A 22,699-nucleotide genomic window follows, 5' to 3' on the forward strand; every position below is an offset into this window, starting at 1 on the left:
GGGCGGGGCGCGGCTCGGTACCGCGGACAGCTCCGCACTCACCGTCCTCGTTCTCGTCGAAGACGGGCGCCCTGTGGGAGTGGCCGCCCCCCATGTTAGTCCGCGGCCGGCTCCGCATCCCCCGCCGCCAGCATCCCGCGGGGCGCGCCGGCGGCACCCCGGTAACGGGGCAGCTGCCCGCCCGCCGCCTGCCCGGCCCGGCCGGGGGAGCCTCCGCAGGGCTAGCAGTCACCCTGCGACATGGAAGCGATCCGTCTGCCCCTGGCAGAGACCGCTGCTGGCTGGCGCGCACCGACTTGGCCCTTCTCTCATCGCGGAGGGGCAGGGGAGGGAGGGAGGGAGTTAGGGGAGGAGGGAGGGATGGAGGGGGGGAGGCAGGGAGGGAGGGAGGGAGGAGGCGGAGGTCCTGCTGCTGGTGGCTTTTGGTAAGCGGTAAAAGCTGGATCTACCTGGATCCTCGCGGATCATCCCTCCTCCGCTTTCCCTCCTCCCAGACCTCCACTGGGGAGCGCGGAGTCCCCGCTCCTGCCCCGACAGCGGGGCCGGCCCCACGCCCTGCCCTGCCCTGCCCTGCCCTGCCCTGCCCGCCCTCCCGGCGGCGATGTCTGATGGGGAGTGGGTGCAGAGCTGCTCCTGCCGCCGGCCGGGCTGGCAGCACCGGGTGCCCATCGCTCCCGAGGCGCGGCAGAGGCGGGAGGGCGAACTCTGCCCTGAGTCCAATGGTTTTGGTTTTTGCCTCCCGACTGGGAGGGGGCGTTCATCGGCGGCAGCCCGGAGGGACGCGGGCGACCGACCGAAGTTCGCCGAGTTTCCGAAGCGGTAAAAAGAAGCGAAGGGAGCTGCTCCCCCGGTTCCCCGGGCGGGGCGGCCCCGGGGGCTCGGCCCCAGCGGGCGGCGCGGCGCGGGGAGCCCGGGCCCGCAGCGCCACCTGCCGCCCGCAGCGGGCAGCGCCGGGGCGCCGGAGAGGGCCGGGCGGGAGCGGGGGTGCGGGGAGGGGGAAAAGGGGAAATGTGAGCGCACGTGTGTGTGCACGTGTGTGTGTGTGTGTACGGAGATGGGAATGGGGAAATGTGTGCGTGTGTGCACGTGTGTGCGTGTGTGTACAGAGATGGGAATGGGGAAATATGTGTGTGTGTGTGTGTGTGTGTGTGTGTGTGTGTGTGTGTGTGTGTGTGTGTGTGTGTGTGTACGGAGATGGGAATGGGGAAATGTGTGCGTGTGTGCACGTGTGTGTGTGTACGGAGATGGGAAAGGGGAAATGTGTGCGTGTGTGCACGTGTGTGTGTGTACGGAGATGGGAAAGGGGAAATGTGTGTGTATGCACATATGTGTGTGTGTACGGAGATGGAAAAGGGGAAATGTGTGTGTGTGTGCACGTGTGTGTGTGTACGGAGATGGGAAAGGGGAAATGCGTGCATGTATACACATCTGTGTGTGTAGAGATGGACACAGGTAAACAAATATATGTATACATGTGTGTGTGGAGATGGACATGGATAAATATATATACGTGTACATGCATACACGTGTGTCTGGAAATCACTCCCCTCTGAAAGCGCATTAGGGAAAACTGCCAGCACTGGTAAGGAATAACACAGATCACCTGCCATGTAGCAAACAATGAGAGCTTTCTAAGTTTGCTGTTGATATTTATAGACAGAAATAGCTGTATCACTCCCTTACAAAAATTCTACCCTTAGCAACTTTCGAGGTAAAGTAGAAACAATTGCGTTTGGCACTTCCTCCAAAGCGAAACATGTAAAAAAAAAAAATACCTATATTAATACTGTATCCAGGTCAATGTCTTTGCAGTTCCTGCAGAGGAAACCTGCAGGGAAAAAAAAAAAAAAAAAAAAAAAAAAAAAAAAAAATCAAACGGAAGTTGCATTGTTGGCTTCTTCACTGTTACATGGGTAGAATAGGGAGAATAGGGAGAAGGAATAGAAGACTGAAGCCAGGGTATATGTATCTCCATATATAGAGGCAGAAAAGCTTTACCATACTCCTGTAATATTTACCACCCTTCTTTCTGCACAGCTGTTTAGAGAAGCCCAAGAACAAATACTACAAAGTGAAAGACTTTCCAGTCTCTTTGTCTATGATTTTTGTCTGCCTTACTTACTCTCACCACCTGTGTTTGAACCCAATATAATGCTGCTATAACCTCTCTGGGAAAGGTTGACTAGACTTAAATGAAGTGGGTAAGATCCTGCACTGTGTGGCTGAGAACTTAGAGCTCGCAGCCTCTACAAACCCAGAAAACTGATATATTCAGACATGGTGACATTTTTTCCATAAGTAGACACGGACAGATTGTATCACCTGCTGATGTCCTTTACTTGAATTATTTGGTTTAACATTATTTCCATTTGAAAGCATTTGCGAAATAGGGAAGCTTTCAAAACTTTGATCCATGATTATTCTTCTAAGATGGAGTCTGGAAAGCATGACTTACTCTTTGTTATTCTTTTGTTTATTACTCACTCATTCAAAGACTTAGTCACCCAGTCAGAAGCAGAAATAATGTCATGTTACTGAGTTTGTGTTCCTTCAACCAGAAGACAGCAGTCGTATTTAGAAATCACAGACCTTCAGCTCTCTTTTGGATTAACTAGCCAACCTGGCACTTGATGTTAATCCATTTTCTTTGGCAGGAACAAGGAGGACTGCACTTAGGTTTCAGCTGATAAGAGTTACCTGCTGCCTGAGCTAAGGGCTTACAGCCAGTCAATCTAACGGCTTCGATTCATGTGGAAGTGTTTTGAAGTGACCTTCCAAGTAACACGAGGAACTAATTTGCCAATAAGTCCCCAGGCTGACCATTTTACACACAAGAAACCCACCCATAGAATATAGATATGAGGAATGAGCAGAAACAGCTTGGTACTCCATTGCATTCAGGAAAAAACCAAATTCATTATAAACTACTTACAACTGCCTCCAAGAGCTGTTCTATTTCTTTTACATCTGACTTCCCTCACATAGACCAGAAGTTTAACGAGTTTTCTGAGATGACTTTCTTGACTTCATATGGCAAGGCCCATCATCAACCAAAACAGTTGAAACAATTTACAGAACAATGAGTTGCATCTGTCTATTAATTAGTCACTCCAACTAGACTGGTGTGTCGTTTTGACTCTTTTTTGACAGCTTTGCAATAAATCTGCATAGCTAGGAGGTTAAGACAAATGGCACGCTGTGTTAATGTGAGATGTGAAAAATTAGCATTTAGTAATAAAGTATTGATGAGACATTATTTTTTATTAATTGATAACATTATATTCCTCTATAGCTCTTGCACTTGAGTAGTGCCAGATATTATCCTTCATGGTAATTTTCCATAGAAACAGACAAAAAAAAAATTAGTCTGTCAAGAATTGATTTGCTGTTCTGAAAGCAATGCAATATATTCTTTGCATCAGTGTCTTTGCTCTTAACTAAGATATGTTTGTATGATACTCATCATCTTCCTGGGAGCATCAGTGCAACTAAATCAGAAGTTGTTTACATAATGGTGTCCAATGGCACGAAGCTTAAATGTGTGCTCAGAGCTCAGCAGGGACTCAAGGAAACCAGTGGCAGTTTTCCAGTATCTTTGACATAAGTAATATCAAGCCTTGGACACATGAGCTGTTTATTCACGTGGTCCTGGGTTCCCCTTTGTCCTTTGCAACCCTGAATGCGTGCTAAACTCTGAACAGATGCATAACTCCAGTATCTTTTTTCTTAAAAATATTCAGAACAATCTGAATTCCACTGCATGTGCTTCAAATTTAGAAACAACTCTTCAAGAACAATTACTCATATGTTTTTCCAATTGCTTTTGTAAACCAGAAATAAGTCTGAAATTCTCTATCATAACATCATGCATATCAGTAAAGTTCTCTGAAGCCTGAGAATTCTCAGAATAATTAAATGTTTATTCTTCTGGGACAGAGATTTCTAAGCTACAAGCAGTTTCTAAGTCTTACAAGACCAAAACCAAGCCAAATTTCTCATGCTTATCTTTTCTCTGAAAAGACAACCAGGTTTTACTTGAAATAAACAAATTTCTAAACTTAAAAACACGTTTTATTTTTAGCAGGTAACTGCTGCATAGGCTATGCAGAAAACACAGTAGGGAAAAAGGACAGTCTAATAGAGCTCTTTTCTTCCCCCTCTTTTCTTTCCCCCTTCCTCCTGCAATCAGCATGAACATCATTTTAAGACATTGTTTTACATTTTCATTTAAGGCCTATGTTGTCTGGCTTAGATTAATGGTGAGTTTTTCAGATCTCCATGCAGTGTTAGCAATAAAGAAAATCAAATATGATTACACTCCTTTGCATTATAAAACTTCCCTCAGGGAATTCAGTGGTTTAAAGCCAGTAATTCTGTGATTACAGCTTTTGCATTAAAATGCTTCTGATGAGACTTATGGGGTGAGGGTGACCTTACTGTTCTTGATTTCACAGCATATCTTGTTGATATGCTAATATTTGTAAATTGCAGACTGTTTGCACTGACATTTCTGTGTTTGAATACTATCCTGGAGTTAACAAAAAAGATATTAAAATAGCATCTTTTATCTTTATGATTAAGATTACTTTAAAAGGAAAGATTATGACTTCAAAAAGTCTCCTCCTTGGAAACCAGTATTCTATTCTATTCTATTCTATTCTATTCTATTCTATTCCATTCCATTCCATTCCATTCCATTCCATTCCATTCCATTCCATTCTTTGACTTTGCACAGGACTGCAGTAAGCTCACTTTGGCTGTTCGCTATGTCAGCTGAAGCAGCGGTAAATCTGCTCAAACTCTGCTTCCAAACCATGTATCCTCTCCTCTGACCCCTTTCAGATCAGCAGGATGTGATAAAAGGCAGAACATGCTGAAATCAGAAGAAAAATTTGTCTTTCTGTAGTTTGTTCTCAGAATACATCCTCTGCTCATATTTATGATTTTTTAGAGAACTTATGCATTGGGAGTATTTGCTAAAGAATGAAGCAAGAGGTAAGAACCTGAAGTACATGCTGATAGTCTTCTAGTCCCTCTTCAGGCATAAGTGCTTGCCGTTCCCAGAAAAAAGGCCAGAGACTGCAAATTGAATGATTCCTATTTCACTCCAGATGAATTTGGAGAAAACTCTTTCTCCTAAAATTCTTTCAAAATAACATTAAAACCCTAGAGTTTTATTGAGATTAACTATGAAAACTGGTGAGTCTAATTGGCATCATCTGGCATATCCATGCAAGAGACAGAGTATAAGTTCAAGCATAGATCAAAGTTTCCAACAACAGGTCCAAGCACAGAACAAAGTTTCCTTTACTTTGCCTTCTGAGGTTGTCCAAACAGGTATAGGACAAAAGACTTGGAAGACCACAGGACATTGTTCTGATCAACTTACTGAAGCATCATGTAATTGAGCATATTCATGAGCTTGGGCATGAAACTGTGGCTTGGGATCCCCATGTTCCAGTCCTGCTGCTCATGATCTGTGACCTGCTGCCTGAGCTAAGGGCTTGGACTAATCCCAGTATGGGTTACCAGGCATGGATTTGTGTGAGCATCTATAGCCAAGGTAATGGAGTATGGAATAAATTCATGGACAAGTCATGCACAATCAAATCTCATGGTTAGAATGGAGTGTTCCTTTTCCCATCATCAATTTTACAGGGATGCTGACAGATTTCATTAAAGGTTATTCGTAAAAGGCTGCCAGCCAGATCCTTAATTTGCACTGCATCTGTGTGAACACAACACAATACCACAATAGTGACCATTTACTTAGACCTGCTGTATCTTCAGCCTTCTTTCAGGAGAAAAAGAAAGTGGATAGTCTCAGCTGAACTTAGGAAATCATAGAAAACTTCTACCACCTTTCAAAGGACATAAAGAGCAAGAAGAACAAGGATGCCTGAGTAAGTATTAGAGCAAAACTGGAAAAATTTGTTTGTACAGAACCTAAATAGATAAATAGGGGGAGTTTGGTTCTGTACTACATCAAATACACCGGAGTCCTAATAACAGTAGGTTTAGGGCTGGGCTTCTAGTTAAGTTCTAGTCTTACTTGTCATATATACTTTATCAGTACAATACTGGGATGCCAGCCAAGTAATCAAATGAGATTAAATTACCTACTTGCACAGCAAATACCAGTCCAACATTGGCTCTCGAAAGAGTCCCCAACCCACTGGAGTCCATCAGAAGTTGATTGTCTATAGAAAGGAAATCAGCTTCATATGCCTGTTCAAGGAGCGCAAAGAAAATGGTTACTGGAATCTAAGGTCGAAAGTAATTACAGGTCCAGAATTGCTGGCCCCAGTTTGGACATATTGCTATCAAGTTGTGTTTTTGCAATTGGCTTCAGCCACAGCCTGATCACGTCCATTATGCCCATCTTGTGATTTGACACTGTTACACTGAATCTCAGACTGATAAATCCTAAGCAATTTTCACTGCAGTATATAGCAGAAATCACTTCAAAATAGAGAGCATTTTGTTCCTTTGCAGCTTTTACCTGTTTTCCGTGGACTTCAGCGTGGTATGCAATATTTATTTCCCTCAGCATAGAAATCGCATGGAAAACTTATGAAATATTTTCCTAAGTACCTTCCTCGATATGACTGAAGTTCTGAAGTTCAGGGTGTGAGAAAGCAAACCCCAATGGTACAACTGCAGTTGGAGAAGTTTGGTGTCATCTGTCTGCAGGATTATGTGTGGCAGTCCTCTTAAGATCCCTGGCAATACTTTAGTCTGAAACAGCTGTGGTGGAGAAGAGTAAAGTGACGCAAGACCAAAAAAAGTATAACAAAAAGTCAAAAGTCAAGAGATTGGTCTTTACTGCATGTAGGAACATGAATAGGAAGCATGGACAGAATATTTTCTGCCTGTACAGGTTTTGGTCACAGCCTTTGGTTTTGTGTTTGGGATGTTGGAAAGGAATTTTTCTATGCCTTCTGAGGTTGTCCAAACAGGTATAGGACAAAAGACTTGTGAGACCACAGGACACTGTTCTGATCAACTTACTGAAGCATCATGTATTTGAGCATATTCATGAGCTTGGGCATGAAACTGTGGCTTGGGATCCCCATGTTCCAGTCCTGCTGCTCATGATCTGTGACCACTACACACTTCTTTGTCTTTCCAACAGGTGTTTTCATGTACAAAGTGTATGTTTCAAAGTAGGCTTCTTGCAACATAAGGAAGTGGCAAATGAAAACATCTGGAGTTCTTTTCCTTTCTTTAGAGAGACAAACTGGTTCCAGCACCTGACATACCTCCTGCCCCTCCCCACAGTTAGGTATTCCAAAGGAGCTCATGCTGGATCTGCGCTTCCTGGGGCAGCCTGCTCTGCTGTTCTTCTGCTCTGCAGTGTTGCCATTACCCTGCACTGTAATAGCTCAGCTGTTCTCTTTCACAGCCTGTACCAGCCCTGTGTAGTTTATGTTCCCCTCAATCTTAGCTGCTTAATAAGCTTTATTGCTTAACGATTTTTTTTCTTCCTCTCATCATGTAATATAGCTGTATCTGGAGCACTGGGGATTCTCCATTAATAACTTGTCCTATTGTGTTTTGTCACGTCCTTTCTTGTGACTAGTAATTTATCAGCGGCATTGATTGATATAAAATTATAGACTTCCCAATCTTTCCTAGCCTGCAGTGTGTCTTTCAAGAACTCATAAAGTAGCTCAAGTGATGAAGAGCCCTACTTTGAAGAATAGTTAAGAGGCTGCTCTTTTAGAGCTATTACACTTGGGTTATTAAGGCAGAACACTTAAATAGGGGTGCCAGGGTGACTTACAGCTCTCTTTGTTTCTTTTCTTCTCAGGAGTGTAGCTACACCTTCTCATTTTGGTTTTATGTAGGTTTTGGTTCCTTTTTTTTAATTTTTTTTCATTTGGACATAAAAATCCAAAGCTGCTCAAGACTTGTATTCTCATCTTAGAGATAAGAAAATATAAGCTTGTTATTTGAAAACTGAAGTCCTCTGCTGAATTCACATGATAAAACCATGCAAGTTGAGGAACCACAATGGTTTTGAACACAGGTAGCTGAGAAATGAAAGAAAGAAAAGCAATTTTTTCACAAAAGTGGCACCTGGATTAACTGTTATCAACAATAATTGGATGTATAAGATAAAGGAAAACATTAGTTGCTGAATAACGCATTCCATTTGCTAAAATACATCACAGTAAAGCCTAGATAGATGCATTCATGAATTGTTCAAGTTTGCAGCAAAGGGGGGAAAATTCACATTCAAATTTACAGAGCAAATGAACAAAATTTAAAGATGTTCATGTGCCTGCAGAAAAAAGAAATGAGAATTCAAAGTATTATAAGTGTTCTTGAAATTAGTTATTTTATTAATTAGCACTACCTTAATTGCTTAGAGGATAGAAAATAAATACTTGCTGATAAATTTCAGGACAGAAAAGCTAAAGAACAACACTGTAGTCTTAAGAAATATATCTACATTTTCCTCAGATGTGTTTGCTTTGCTCTTCTTCAGATTTAATCACCTCTCTCTCTGCTCTTGTCTCATAAAGAGATTTGCTGCAGGTACATTCAGTATATGCATACAAGACTGTAATCTGTGCAATAGGATGGTGGAAGAGACAGAGTAGGAGGGATAGGCTTAAGTGTGCGGTGCAAGTGAGGCTCAGTGGTGCTTGAGAACTGCATGGGTTTGGAAAGTTAGAGGTATGTAATTACACCTTATGAAAAATAGCAGGAATTATGTATCTGTCACTTTGTAATTTACCTTTGGTCACGCATAAGCACGGGAAAGCATTTTGCTGCTATTACATTTACTGGAATCATATCTAATTAACACAAGACCCCAGCTATCTGTCAGAACCTTGTTATAGAACAAAAGTCATCGCCAATCTCCCTAAAATATATTTCCATGAACCCACTAGGCTCCTTTTACTCCCCGATCATGCATTAGTTTGATGAAAATAACGAGACAAATAAAGCTTTCATGAAGGTATGTTTGTCTTCTCTGCTCTAGGATTTCCCTCAAGTGAAACTACTGCAGAGATGTCCCGAGCACACATGTCCCTAGGACTGTGACCAGATGCATCTTTTCCCCCAGCCCTGGCTGCATGGACATTGCTGGTTTGGTTTTAACCCAGGAGTGCACTTTTCTAGCAAATCTCACAGCTGAGTCAATCCAGCTCTGGATTCCTTTGGGAGGCACCGGACCTGGAAGGTGCCTTGCAGGAGTGCACCCCGTGCAGCCTGATGGTACTGGGCATTCAGCCCATGGCACCAGAAGAGAGGTCATCCAAGTGAATCCCCAAAACACACACACAGTATGGATATTACAGCCTCAGCACCATTCTTTCCCACCCCAGATCTGGTCCAACAGCACTGAACTGATTGCTAATATAGATAGAGAAGACATCTCCAGGCTTCTAAATGTTATAGCCTCTCTTTCATGATTTTTTTGCCTCCCTCCTCCCTTCCCAACCCCTACCCCCAATGTTTCTGTCATTATCATGAACATTAAGCAACATATCATGAGACCAATTGCAGAGTTTACCCGTTCTTTCTTTCTTTCTTTCCTCCTTCTCTAAAAAAAAAAAAAAAAAAAAAAAAAAAAAAAAAAAAAAAAAAAAAAAAAATCTGAAAATGTATCTTACGGAAAACCAGTCATGAATAAAACTCTCTTGTTATGTACAGTCACAACAGCATTGAGTTCCATGTTACACTACAGCTTATCTCAATTTACATTCAAACAATGATTCAAACAGAAAAATGTGTAAAAATACCAGGAGAGACAGCCTATTTAAAGTCCTCAGTACCTTAAAGTCCTCAGTACCATGCATGGGTGCAGGTGATGGGCGGATCACAGCCAGATACATCAGCTGTCCCTGGGAGCCAGTCAGCTGTGAGAAATGAGTTTGGCTCCTGGGGGGAATCCTGCAGGATAACATACATTTGCAACAGCAATTTTTTTCTTGTTAAAGTACAATTGGATACCCAGTTTGGCATAGTCATGCTTGGTTAGGAAGGGAAGGAGCTCTTTCTACACAGACTAGTCAACACAGAAGGGGAAAATTTGCTCTGCTCATGCTCTCTGGGACTTTCTAGGATTCCAAGTATATGCAGCTCTGTTGATGCCATTTATCTGATGGAGCTGTAAGTCCTTAGAGTGTGAAGAAATTCCTTATTATTCCATGTGTTTATTTTGTTCAGATATTATAGCACTGTTTTCCTCTGAAAAATCTGTGTGATGGCATAGTTAAATTCAGGAAAGAAACTTCTGTCAAAGGTTAAATTTACAGTAAAATTATGCTTTTAAAATATCTTAATGTTTGCATTTTTTATGCCTTTAAAATAATTTTATGATTAAAAAGTACTTAAACTTTTCAAAAAGTATAGATCTATTAAAGGGTCATTTCATATGTCTGAAATTTTTCTGACTTTTCAGGACACAATCACTCAGGAAAGAAGATAAAAAAGGCAACCAACACTGAATGGGGATCCAATTTCTCCTGTCCTGATACAGAAATGAGACTTATGACAACTTGGTCTAGATTTTAAGACTTTTTGAATCTACTGAAAACTTCAGTGCTCTTCACCCTTCAAGCCTGTTCATTTTACATCTTTCCTGAATTCTGTTTTATCTTCCTGGACTCCTTCATGAAAGAGAATGGAGAGAGGCAATAGTACAGTAACAAATACACAAAATTTTCTACAACTGGTGACACAATATAATATGTGGTTTTTATATGAGTTTTATGATTTTACCTCCCTTTAAGGATGTTTAAAAATAGCTTTAGAGTACGTTTTTGGGAATCATGACATTTACAGACAATTATCATTCCTGCTACAACCTTAAAAATGCATCTAGCTTCCAGGAGGATATTTTTTCTGTGCATATAAAGGTGCTTGTCTCTTCTGCTTCTGAACAAACATTCATGAGTAGAGACTTAAAAATGCTGATGCTCAGCAGTGACTGCCAGCTGCCACATCCATTCTTCTGCCTGTGTGTGTATTTTCCATGAGGAAAGCCCCATTGCATCTTCCAGATGGAAACTGAGCCTAAAGCAGCGATGCAAATGGTGAACTGGAAATTAAAGAAGCTGAAGAAAACATGGCTTCTGCTTTCATTACTCTGAAGCCAAAATCTGATTAGCATCACTGAAGGTAGCTTGTGAAAACTGTTTCATTTGGTTCATTTCATACATTCCCAAAAGTAGGAGTCCCTCCGTGTCTCCTGAAAAGCATGAGAAGTTTCCAACTGCAGGTCAAAGTGTGATGTTTACCCTGCAAAGCACTTTACCCCTCAGCCTGGAGAGGAGAAACTGCAGCAAGACCGTGGGAAGGAACAGAAGCTCCTGCAGGTAGGCAAAGTGCAAATATTTGGGTTATTTTTTCTGCAGGAAGACAAAGTTTTATCTTGCTTATCTGTTTTGTTTCAACTCAGTTTGTAGCCTTTGTCTTGCTGGGCTGGGAGATGGTGATTTGGGATTTGGAACACATTTGTGTGCCTGAATGAAGTCAGAGCCTGCTTGCTTGGAGGGAAATGTGTTACTGCTTCTTGCTGTGACGCTGCTGCTGTTGATTGAAAGGAGCCTGCTGTGCCTTATTGCTAAAATTACAGGAATCTTCAATACAGCAACCGACAGCCCTTGGAGGGGGATAAAAAACACAGAAAGGGAAATGTTGTTATAAAATTATGCTGGTGGTGAAGTTTGTTGATATTAACTGGTCCTGCTATGAGCCCTTTTCTCACACGGGGCACTGGAGCTTGTTCCAGCAGGAAGTATTTGAGAGTGTGCTCACTAATGAGGATTTTCCAGAAATCCAGGCGGTTTCCATGTGAGTCATCTCACAAGAATGGGGTAACAGCAAGAGTGTGAGGGGCCAAACACCCCAGCTCGTGCTGATCTACTCTGGCCCATGGGCACGCCAGAAATTTGGGAGCAAATATGTACTCTTGCTGGTTTCAAAGCAATTTGGTTTCAGTTGATTACTGAAAATTAATCAACCAGAAAGCATCCCATTTTCTTAAGAAGAGTACTACAGGATTGTTTAGAAGGTAGTATGTGCAGAGGAGTCAGAATACACCTCCTATATTGCACTGACCAAGGGAAAAATGAGCCTCCAGCAATATCCATCCTAGTGTGCAGACTCTAGGTGTGTGTAGTTACTGAAGTACTCAGTAACCCAACTACTAAAGGCGCTTTAAAAGCTGCTTTTGAAAGTGAATATTACACAGGAAGAAAAAGGAGGCAAAATTGTAAAAATCTGAGCAAAATATGGTGAAAGAATCAATGAATTTATTTTTGGTTTTGATTTACATGTTACCCGTACCTAAAGAGGTGTGGTATGTTCAGTTACTGAATAGATACATTCCAAGCCAGTGGCACTTTATGCTTGAAACACATCTGAATGTGTGTTTTCTTCCTAAATTTTGTTTCAACATTTACTTTCTTGCCAAAAAGATCAGAAATTCTTTTTAGGCAGCATTGAACACACAGCTCATGCTTGCTTGAACTCACAACTTGTGTGTGCTCTCTTCCTTTATGCAGTGCAGAGCTCTCTGGTCATTTACCACCACGATTGCCTGTCCACAGCTCATTCTGTGCTCTCCCACTTCCCCGTGCCCTCAGGGTTTTCATCCTCACTCTCAGCAAGACACCAGCTCAAAATATTTCATTTTCAGTCCTCAGTGTCATCAAGACTGAAACCACCACAGGGAAGAAAACAACTCTCAAGCATGTGGCACACACAGTCCAGTGGCTGGCACTGCACTTGTCTGTCCAGTGCCAAATGAGCCTCCATTAGAGAATTATGGACATTAAAGTGACAGGAATTGAGCTGAGGCCTTCTGAAGCTGAATACATGAGCTGGAGAAGGATTGCCAAGTTCTTGGTGCCATGAAAGCTCTCTGTTCTCTGGACCAGATACCAAAGTGGTAGTACAAAGGAAGAGTTTGCTTTTTGGGTTTAAACCCAAACAGAGGAAACTGTTTAGAAAGACAAATGCATCATAAATGCTGCCAGATGAATGAAACTCCAAAAATGGCATTTCTTCTTCTAGGGAGAACTGTTGAAGGAAGAGCTGGCCAGTCTGAAAATCCCATGTACACAAAGCCCCCAGACCAGTTACAGACTTTTTCAGATGTGCGTATGTTCTCTCAGGAGGGAGAGAAATTTGAGTACCTTCTCAGCGTGCTGTCTCAAGAAGGAATGATTCACTGATGCCAGTAGACACAACAGTGAGAAATCCACCATACTAACACAGACATTTTTCACTTATTGATTTCATGAAACAAATGCTAAGCAGGCTTGCAATTGCCAGACAAGCAAATACATCATTATTAATGGACTGTAAGGAAACAACCTGCAGAGAAAAGTGGCAGTAGGTTAAACAGAGAAGTGTGCACAAGTTACAGCAAAGTTCTGTGACCCAGGGATCATCTTTTCACCACATGTTTACACATTTTCTAGCTCAGTGGGTGTCTTGATCTATGGCTTTGCCCCCTAAGCTGTAATCCATACAGCAGTCATCTGGAAATTAGTCTCCAGCCCTCAGCGGTGTAGTAGATAATGACACGTAGTGTCTTCTTATTCTGTGCTTCAGATATCCTCTAGTTACATTAACAGTAGATTTCATTCCCTCACTGGAGGCTGTGAGCCAGAAGGAAATAAAATAAAAAAGCACAGAAAAAAACCCGCAAGAAATCATTACAGTCTCTAAGGCACCTATGCTTCAGAAGGACCAGGGGCCACATGATTCATTAGTTTCTGCATTATGCATTAAAAGCTCCAGCACAGAATCCACCTGAGTATACCTCGCTTGAGTAGGTATTTGTACACAAGTATTTGTCCACAACTTTTTCTGGGTGTTTTTCATGCTCTTGGCACACACACACACACAGTTTTAAGTCAAAGGGTGCCCTCATTGAATTCACCAGCAGGCTGTGAACCTTGAGTTTTACCCCAAGAAGAACATATCATCTTTTAATCAATGGTCTCTTTGAAAGAAAGGTCAGCATCCAGTGCTGGTCTCTTAACACAGCTGAAGGTCTTTCAGGGATTGCACTGGAAATTCAAGTAATTTATACACCAATTCTGTAGCAAGAACCTTTCAACATCAGCAGTCTAACCCAAAATAATTTTGTTTTTCTTCTAAGAATATAGTTGTCACATCTACAATTTAATGTTAGCCTAAGCACAAGAATAAACTGAAGCAGAAAGAAACACCCTCATCTGCATTAGTCTTATCCTAGTTTTTAAGTATCTGCTTTCTAATTACTAATAGAATGCTAATAAACTAATTTGCTAATAAGTGATGGTGTGTTCAACACTGCCCAAAACACCTGTAAAAGCTTTATCCTTACCTAAGAGTGACTTTTAGTAAAACAAGCTGCAGCATCCATTGCAGAGCTTGCGATGTTTTCACCATGAGTGGAGTCATTTTTCTGTATCACTGCAGCATCAAACACTGGCACCTCTTGGCTTTTGCTCACCTAAGACAGGACCATCCACGTTCTGGCTCTTCCTCTGCTCCACTTGGGGAAGCAGGTAACGGAGGGAGCCCCAGGACAGAGAGCCCTTGAACTCACTGCCATGAGGGGCTGTGATCCTCAGGGGCTTTGCCTGGGCAGCAGAGGAGGGGCCCCTATCACTGGGTCTGGCAGGACAAGTACATCTCATGGTTTGTCCTCATATTTGGCCATCTGAGCCTTATACAAGCAGCCCACAAATCCCTGGTGTCTTTAGTTCCTGTGATCAGAACCTATTGAAAAAAAAAAAAAGATCTTGATAAATAAAAGTTCAATATAAAGAGAGAGAGAGAGAGAGGAATGTGTTCAATGGAAAAAATAAAGCACTAGAATATAATACAATTTCAGAGAGGCTCTGGTCTAATAGCAGCTCTGTTTCAGGGCTCAAGCCAAGTCCTAAGTGAGGGTCAAACTCGGATAGTTTTAATCAAGTTACAGTATCAGTTGTCCTGTTCCTGACACCAGCTGCCAAAGTGGATGCCAGCATCTGGATCCATCCGAGAATAAAATAGAACTTGATTTTTCTCATAGTTCTGCCTTGAGTGAGTGAAAAGAGTGCATGCAAGAGTAATCATATATACATGACTTCTCTTACCTCCTGACTTGCATGATTCTCCTCCAGAGCCACATACTGCACAGCAAACTCTTACTCATGACAACAATTGCCACCCTCCATGTCTGTCTCACACATGACAGAAACAAGTATGTGTTGGATATGCAAATATTTTTTCCATGCTGGTTTTTTTTCCACTCTGACATGGCCAGAGGATATAGGGCTGTCCTTGGACAGTGCTCCCTGTGTTCAGAAAATGCCTATATTGATCCACAGCCCAGCTGGTAAAAACAAAGAATGTGAAAAGACAATTCAACATGTACTGAAGTCCAGATTCCAGACCCAGTACTGGTTTGTTTTCTCTTCAAGCTTTGAATTCTTCTAATAGAGGGCCTGTGTGTGTGCGTGTCTGAGTGTGTGTGGTTTGGCTTCAATATTTCCTGGAGGAATGTGTCCGCACAGCTAAACAAAATACCTCCCTGGGGGCAGCTTGGGCTTCACAGTTGCTGCAACACAGAGAGAAAATCCGATTTTACAAAGACAGAAACGGAGTACATCCTGTCAGGGTATGAGAAAAGCTTCATGCTTGACATCGTTAATGGTCAAATGATAACATCAAAAAAATAATACTTTCCTTCAGTGTATTTAGATCAAGTGCCTTGAAACCTTGTCTATATCTTCGGGAAAATAAGGGGAGATAGATACATAAAAATAATCAATATTTTCCAGCTATAAAAGGACTATGGTCAGGCACCTTTTCCAAAATTCATGCCTTGTAAGTTGCTTTTTTTCCTTGAGGCTTGATCTGCTGACAAAGAGGTCTATTAAATACAGATGAACAAAAAAATCTGCTCAGAGCTTTTCCTCATGCTTGCAAATGCTGATTTGTCTATAGGGCTACTCAGGCCTGACACCAGGTCTCCCCAACGAAGGCTCAGCTTCCTCAAAGAACAACAAATACATTTAGCCTTTTCCTAGCAAGTTCAAAACTTGATAGAAAGGCTTGGAAAATGCAACTCACTAAAGATTTTTTTTTGTTCCTGCCCCTATCAAAGCATAAAGCTAAACAGAGCTGGTTTATTGGCATCAAGAGCGGACAGAGTGTGTTTAAAAAGTATGGGTAAAGCAGAATCAAAGAGTCTGCTTTGATCACTTTGATACTTTCCTGAATGTGTTTGGTTTCTTTGACTCCATTTGCTTCATTTCTCTTTGGTGTCAGAGAGACAATGGTGTGGACAATGCTATCATTCTCTGCCCGGCGCGTTATTACTGAAGCTCATGTACCTAAATTATGCAATAGGAAGAATTGGAACTGTATCTTTTTGATGTGAACAAAGTTGATGCCAATCTTTTTTGGTAGCATATATTTAATGAATAAAATGGGTTGATGCTCTGTGCAGAGCAGCTGCTTTGCTGCCTGTACATGTGCTTTTCATGTTCCCAGGAGCAAAACCAGCCTTTCTGAGAGTGCTGTGTAGCTGCTCAGTGCTGCTGGCACAGAAGTTTAAATGCTCCATTCAGACCAGGTGGCACAACTGTCCTTCTCTGGCCAGTGCATTGTCATGTCTTTCTCTGGGCTGGACTCCAAGGCCTCCAGCCTCTATTTCAGACAGCTCTGAGCTCTATCCTAGAAAGCCATGGACCATCGTCCTGTGCCTCTGCAGCTTCAATTCTCACCTCAGTCAAAGTGACAGCTGGTCAGCCACCAGGGCAGAGCCCAGTACAAAGGGTTGGGCACAGAAGCCTACTTTGCCTAGGCTCTACAGTCTCAGTGTGCCTGATCTGGAGAGACTGGGATGTATGTGCATAGTGGTCTACAGGAGCACCTCCCTTTCTATCCCCTACCACAGAATTTCCCAGCAGCAGCCATGGAAAAATGGATTGTGACCAGGGCAGACTCTGATGGGTCCAGAGTGCCCTGAGCAACACAGCTGAGAGCTGGCTTTGGCAGGAGAGCAGGGCAAGGACCCAGCTGTTGGATAAGCAACTGGGCTGACACAGAAAGAGAGGTAGGAGGGAAATACAGATGCATTGTCCAACTTCCCCATACACTGAATATTCTCACTATTTGTTTCTGCACCCCATGCAGTCTGAATTCATGCTCCACAGCTATGGATGACCAAAAGTGGCCAATACACCAGATGAGCAGATCCCTGAATTTATTCGGGCACCAATATCTCCTTGTCCCTGTTGGCTGTAAGTCCTCTGACACATCCTAACATTAAATTCACCTATTTCATGGCAATTCTAACTAGTGGTATGATTAATGAGCAAGAATATAGTAATTAACTTAGCACCTTTTTTTTTTTCTTTTTTTTTTTTTTTTACATCCTCCATCATCAACATAAAATGAGTTCTTGCACTACAGTAGAAATTGTATGTGAAATCTCATAGAGAAACACATAGTGTTAATGGATTTGATTATTTCCATTAATACAGTCTCTAGCTATCTGCTTTTTATTTCTGATCATTTATGTTGATACAGACTCCTAAATGTTTACATTAGGTCAGTGGAAGGGTATGTGGTAATACTTGCCATGAAGATAGATTGTGATTAGTATAATAAAATTAGAACTTCAACCGTACGTCTTTGTGTTACCAGGAAGTCATTATTTCACACAAGCTACTTGGTTACAAGGTGATGAATACATTAAGTCTGGATAATTTAAGATAAACAGGCAGGGTTTTCCTTTAGTATTTACTCAAGATTACTGGGGAATTGGGAAGCCTTTTTCCCTCTTGTGCATTCACACATTTTTACCCTTTTTTGGGCTATTTATGGGGGAAACAATGTTTTAACAAAAAACTTTTAAATTGACCCTGCATATTTTAGCAACTTTACTCTTGTGTATTCTATATATATGTATATCAAAAGGACACTTAACATTTCAAAAGCAACAGTTCTCAGTTTTTTGAAGACAGCTGCTTATTGAAAGAGAGCTTCTAGTTTGCCAAGGTAGAGCTCTCAGCAAGAGAGATCACTGTAGTGATATAGCTAACTCTCATTGCTGATAAGATTGCTTTTTGCCTAAATGCAGTTTGCCTAGTTTTCAGCTTGGGAAACTTCTTTAAATTCTCCAGTGACTTTGCCAGCTAGACAACGACAGCATTAGAGTGTGAATCACACCATTTCAATGGGCTGATTGTGAAATAAATATGAACAGGAACAGCAGGGGGTAGCTTTTCTTTAGCAGTCACAGTTTCCTTTTCACTATATGCCCTTAAAATGCCCAGGCAGACCATTAGCAGAGGGGAAGATTGATAGAATTGCATTTACATCTTAAATCAAGCCAAGTTCTCTCTTCCCCAGCCACAACCCTTCGAAAATATCAAACAAACAAACAAAACAAGAAAAGAAAACTGCAGCCAAATAGAAGGGAGGAAAATAAATGTTAATTTGATTAGTCTTCCAATGGAAATCAGCTAAATGGTCTGAAATTAAAAGTATAGATGTTTAAGATCTTGGCTGGTTCTACACATGAAAGATATAACCCTCCAACTAGAGTGATTCTTTATTCAAAATATTTGTCTTTGTGCCATCCTTCCCTGCTTTACTCACTACATTACCCAGCTGTAATGTTGTCTCACTTCTGTGTCACTATTTTTTGTTTCTTTTGGGAATAAGTATAAACCAAAATTTATAAAACTGTGAGAGTAAGTGGATACTCTTCTGCTGAGGAAAGCCCCCCAACCAGCCTTGGCTTTCACGCAGGTGGTGGCCATGAACACACATCCCTGGTCTGGCACCTGCTGCCCTGGGCTCCCCATGCCACTGCTGATCCCAGCGCTGGGTTCACCCAACGTTGGGTGCTCCCTGGGAAGCTGCCTGAGAACCAGCCCTGCAGGCAGGAGGGGCCTGTTCAGCACTTTGTCCTTCAAATGTTCTCTAAACTACCTGTGAGAATGACAGGGCAACCTCTGGGTGTAGGCAAGACCCACCACAAGCTACAGATTTATTCTCATAGCAAACTATCAACTAGGCTGTGTGTATATGCAGCTACACTCCATGTGTCTTCCACTCATCCTTTCCTTAGTCATCCGACTTAAACAAAACCAAACTAAAACTGCCCTTGCAGGGACACTTAGTCATCTGGGAACACATGTGTGATTCAGAAGCAGAAGGAGATCCTTTTTCTCTTTTATTTTTATCAAGAGAATTTAAAGCAGAAAAGTTGTTCAGGCTTAGGTGGCAATTACATCTGAAACACAGTCTGTTGTTAGCACCATTTTCTGACATTGTCTGGTATTTATTTTTTCTTTCTTTCAAGGCAAGCTGACAGAATAAAAATACAATTATTAAGTTTATGGATTTTTTTAAATAAAATGAACCTCCACTCATTTTCATCACTTCTGGATATTACCAAGTAGAGTAAATCCTCAGTTATTCCCCTCTATTATATACATTTTTATTCCTTAGAAGAGTATTTTAACTGTTCAAGGTATTTGTCATATCATTTGGTTTCAAGGCACTGACAAAGCTCTGTATCTGTGTTGTATCACCAACTCAAAGGACTCCAAAGGTAATACTCTGTGAGAAACAAGAAATAATGTGACTGATTTACTCTTACTTTGGCTTCAGGGCTTTTGTGCTATTAAAGCCAGTGAGCTGAACACAAGTTTTAATCTAAAGTGAGAATGTGGATCCACCAGAGTCTATGACTTGTGTTACTGATTTCAGAGATGGCAGGATTTCTTCCACTATGCTTAGTTATAAAACTCAAAAAACCATGTACAGGAAGAAAGCAGAACTAGGAAGACATGATGTGTAGTGTGGACTTGTACCTTAGCTTCTCAGCCAGCTGAGATGAGAATTTATGTTACCTTGCTGTTGCTGGGAGTACTGCTGTTTGTATCTAGAAATACACACAACAACATCAGCTATGACATTTGCAGTTTTCTAGGCAAGAATAAGTACAAAACTGTGCCTGCTAGCATGCTAAGCAGCTACTAAAAAGCTCTTGCGTAGGCAAAGTCTCTTTGGATCCTGTTGGCTAGGATTGTTATACAGAGCTGCACTTTCAGTCTAATCAACTTTTCTTTCAGTGACATATTCAATTCTTCTGAAAGGTGCTGGAATGCCAGTCCTAAAAAATACAGTCCCCCATCTCCTTGCATATTAACCACAGCATAGACAAGAGCTCCTTGGAGGGACAGTAGAGAGCTTAGACCTTGCATTTTTCAGCATTTGAATTCCGCAGAGGGTTTGTATCAGGGGCAAATTTGGTAGATGAATACATTTATTTATATCACACTCCTTGGTGGTTGACATAGCTTTTCATCAGGAGGGTAATCAGGGAGGGTGGGACGCTGACCAGCAATGATAAGACCTGGAGCTATCTGCCACATTTGCATGTCTGAGTGAGAGAGAGAGGAGGATTGAAGGCAAGGCACAGCAGCAAAACGTGAATAACTTGAAATACTGCTGCTCTTAACCTGAACAAGGCTTCCTCCTTGAAACCTTACTATTATAACCCTGACTGCAGTGTTAATAAAGAATGGTATTACCTTGGCATAACTCACACACAGGAATGGTCTCAAAGCCCAGGCAGGGTCCAGACAAGGCACTAGTGTGTTACTGGGACAAGGCAGCTCTGCCTGTGCCCATGGCCAGAGAGGGGGCCAGGCTGAAAGCACCACTGTTATTTCACTGGAGAGGTCTGCAAGTTACTCCAAGCTAAAATTGCCTTTTTCTTAGCAAGGCAGTGAAGGCTTAAGCCTCTAAATCCTGCATTACTTGAATCAATATGCCTTGCAGTCACTGAAAAGAGTATCCCTGACAAGGCTAAACCACATAATCTCCTGTCTCCCTGGTGCTGATGGCTGAGTTCCCACAGTGTCTGTGGGAAATACCATTATCCCCCTTATGGGGACAGCAGCCAAGACAGAGACAAGCCAGGCTACACCTGCACTAAGTGACAGATACTTGTGTGGACATCTCTGAGCTGTCCAGGGCTCTGCCATCATCCAGAGCTCTGTGTGCCCTCTGGGTGCAGGATGCTCTGCCTCACAGATGGGTTGGACCCTGCCCACAGAGAGGGCTGCTCAGTACAGACAGTGCAAATGATTTGGTCACTGGTGTGAGGCAGCACATAGAAATGATTCTCGTTCCTCAACTCCGCTGGGTTGTCCTGTCTCTGTCCTGGACCACAGGACTCCTCATTTCCATATGTTTTTCTTCAGGGAAAGTGCCCCTTGCCAGGTTCGTGCTAGCAAGACCGACAGATTTCAGAATATCTAATTTTTTTTTCTGACCCAGATGGCTTTATCTGCTTCTATAACTATATCAGAACTATGTTTTATGTAAGAACAGGCTATTAAGCAGTAGCATTAGTTTCCTCAATATATATGTAAATTTTTAAAAATAACAACACACGGAAGAAAAAAGAAGCCTGTACCACTGAGTAAGCAAAAAGGACTTTTGCATAATTATCATAGGGAAATACATTGCAGCACCAGCCCAGAGACAGCTCTAAGATCCTGTCTGCCCTTGCCCATTGCTTGGCCAAACCAAGCAGATCACCAGCAGAATCTTACTGCTCTCACGGAAGAGAAAGTAAAACACACGGGATTAACCCCAGCCTCAGATGCAGGCACACAGTGCTGCCACACCAGGCTGTGCCAGAACACTGTCAGTGTTGTGCACCAGCACCCCCAGACTCAGGGCAATGTGTGAGGCTGCACAACCTCTGCACCAAATTTCAGCTGATGTCTACAGAAAGACTCAGCAAAGTCTACTGTTGCACAGCAAGGAAAATATGACAAACAGATAAAGCCTTAACCACGACGCCAGGGTTTCCAAAATCTTGTCCTGAGCTGGAAGCTTGCAGAGCAGTGCAGCCCTGCTCTAAAGCAAGAAGTGGTACCTTCACCACAACAAACAGCTGAGTCACTTTGGGCTTTGAGGTGCTGCTTAAATACACAAGGCTTTCTCTGTTTTATTGTTTTTACTTTTTACCTTGCCTATTTTTCAATATAAGCAGAAATTCATTTCATGTGGTGTCTCATGACAGCCCCCAACTATTTTAAAATAAACATTTTCATTAAGCAAGTAGATTTTGGTATTAAGAAATGGGCAACTTGCAAGGGCTTTTATCAAAAGTTGGTGGACACCCTGGTAGACTGTTCAAACACGGGAGGAATTTCTGGCTACATAGTGAGTCCTGAGATTTTTAGAAAAATATTATTGTTTGACTTTTCAGTAAATTAGAAGTAGAAAGACAATATAGTCTTTTTTTTTTTTTTTAATAAGAATATATACACAGTTATATCATTGTGGGCTTCCCATGTGTCTGCTTTTGCTATGGAATATTCCTCATATAAGAATAAATAAATGCACTGTGAAGAGCAGTTAGAGATGTAGTGACATCATCAGCCTCAAAACTTAATGCAAAATTGTGAGAGTGATCATGAGCCCTTGAAGCGCCATGCTCGCTGAATGGAAGAATGTGATAAAGATGTGACTATGACAGTGTGATGGTCATAACAAATACGGTGGCACTGGCTGACTCCTGCTGTGCTCCCTCCTAATGCCAGCCTGACTGTTGTCCTACAGACTGTAATGGCTGTAAATAGCTGCTTCTCCATAGAAGCAATCCTTAGGCAAGTTTTGACTATAATATATTTTGTTTCTTCTCCTCTTC

At 42.0% G+C, this 22,699-nt stretch overlaps 1 protein-coding gene across 4 annotated transcripts in view; it reads right to left on the reverse strand.

Moving 5' to 3' along the window:
- STK32B (serine/threonine kinase 32B) overlaps positions 1-14,553 on the reverse strand; it is a 178,374-nt gene extending 163,821 nt beyond the window's left edge. Inside the window, exon 1 of one of the 4 annotated variants that reach the window (XM_040064467.2) lies at positions 43-166. In XM_040064467.2, coding sequence (XP_039920401.1) covers positions 43-118 — 76 coding nt within the window. In that variant the 5' untranslated portion in view covers positions 119-166. Of the gene's footprint in view, positions 1-42; positions 309-449; positions 532-14,470 lie in introns of those variants that run through there. The other 3 variants (XM_040064468.2, XM_040064465.2, XM_040064463.2) reach the window with 3 other exon arrangements.
- Positions 14,554-22,699: the final 8,146 nt, after the last annotated feature.

Source organism: Hirundo rustica, chromosome 5, assembly GCF_015227805.2.
Source record: "Hirundo rustica isolate bHirRus1 chromosome 5, bHirRus1.pri.v3, whole genome shotgun sequence".
Classification (NCBI taxonomy): domain Eukaryota; kingdom Metazoa; phylum Chordata; class Aves; order Passeriformes; family Hirundinidae; genus Hirundo; species Hirundo rustica.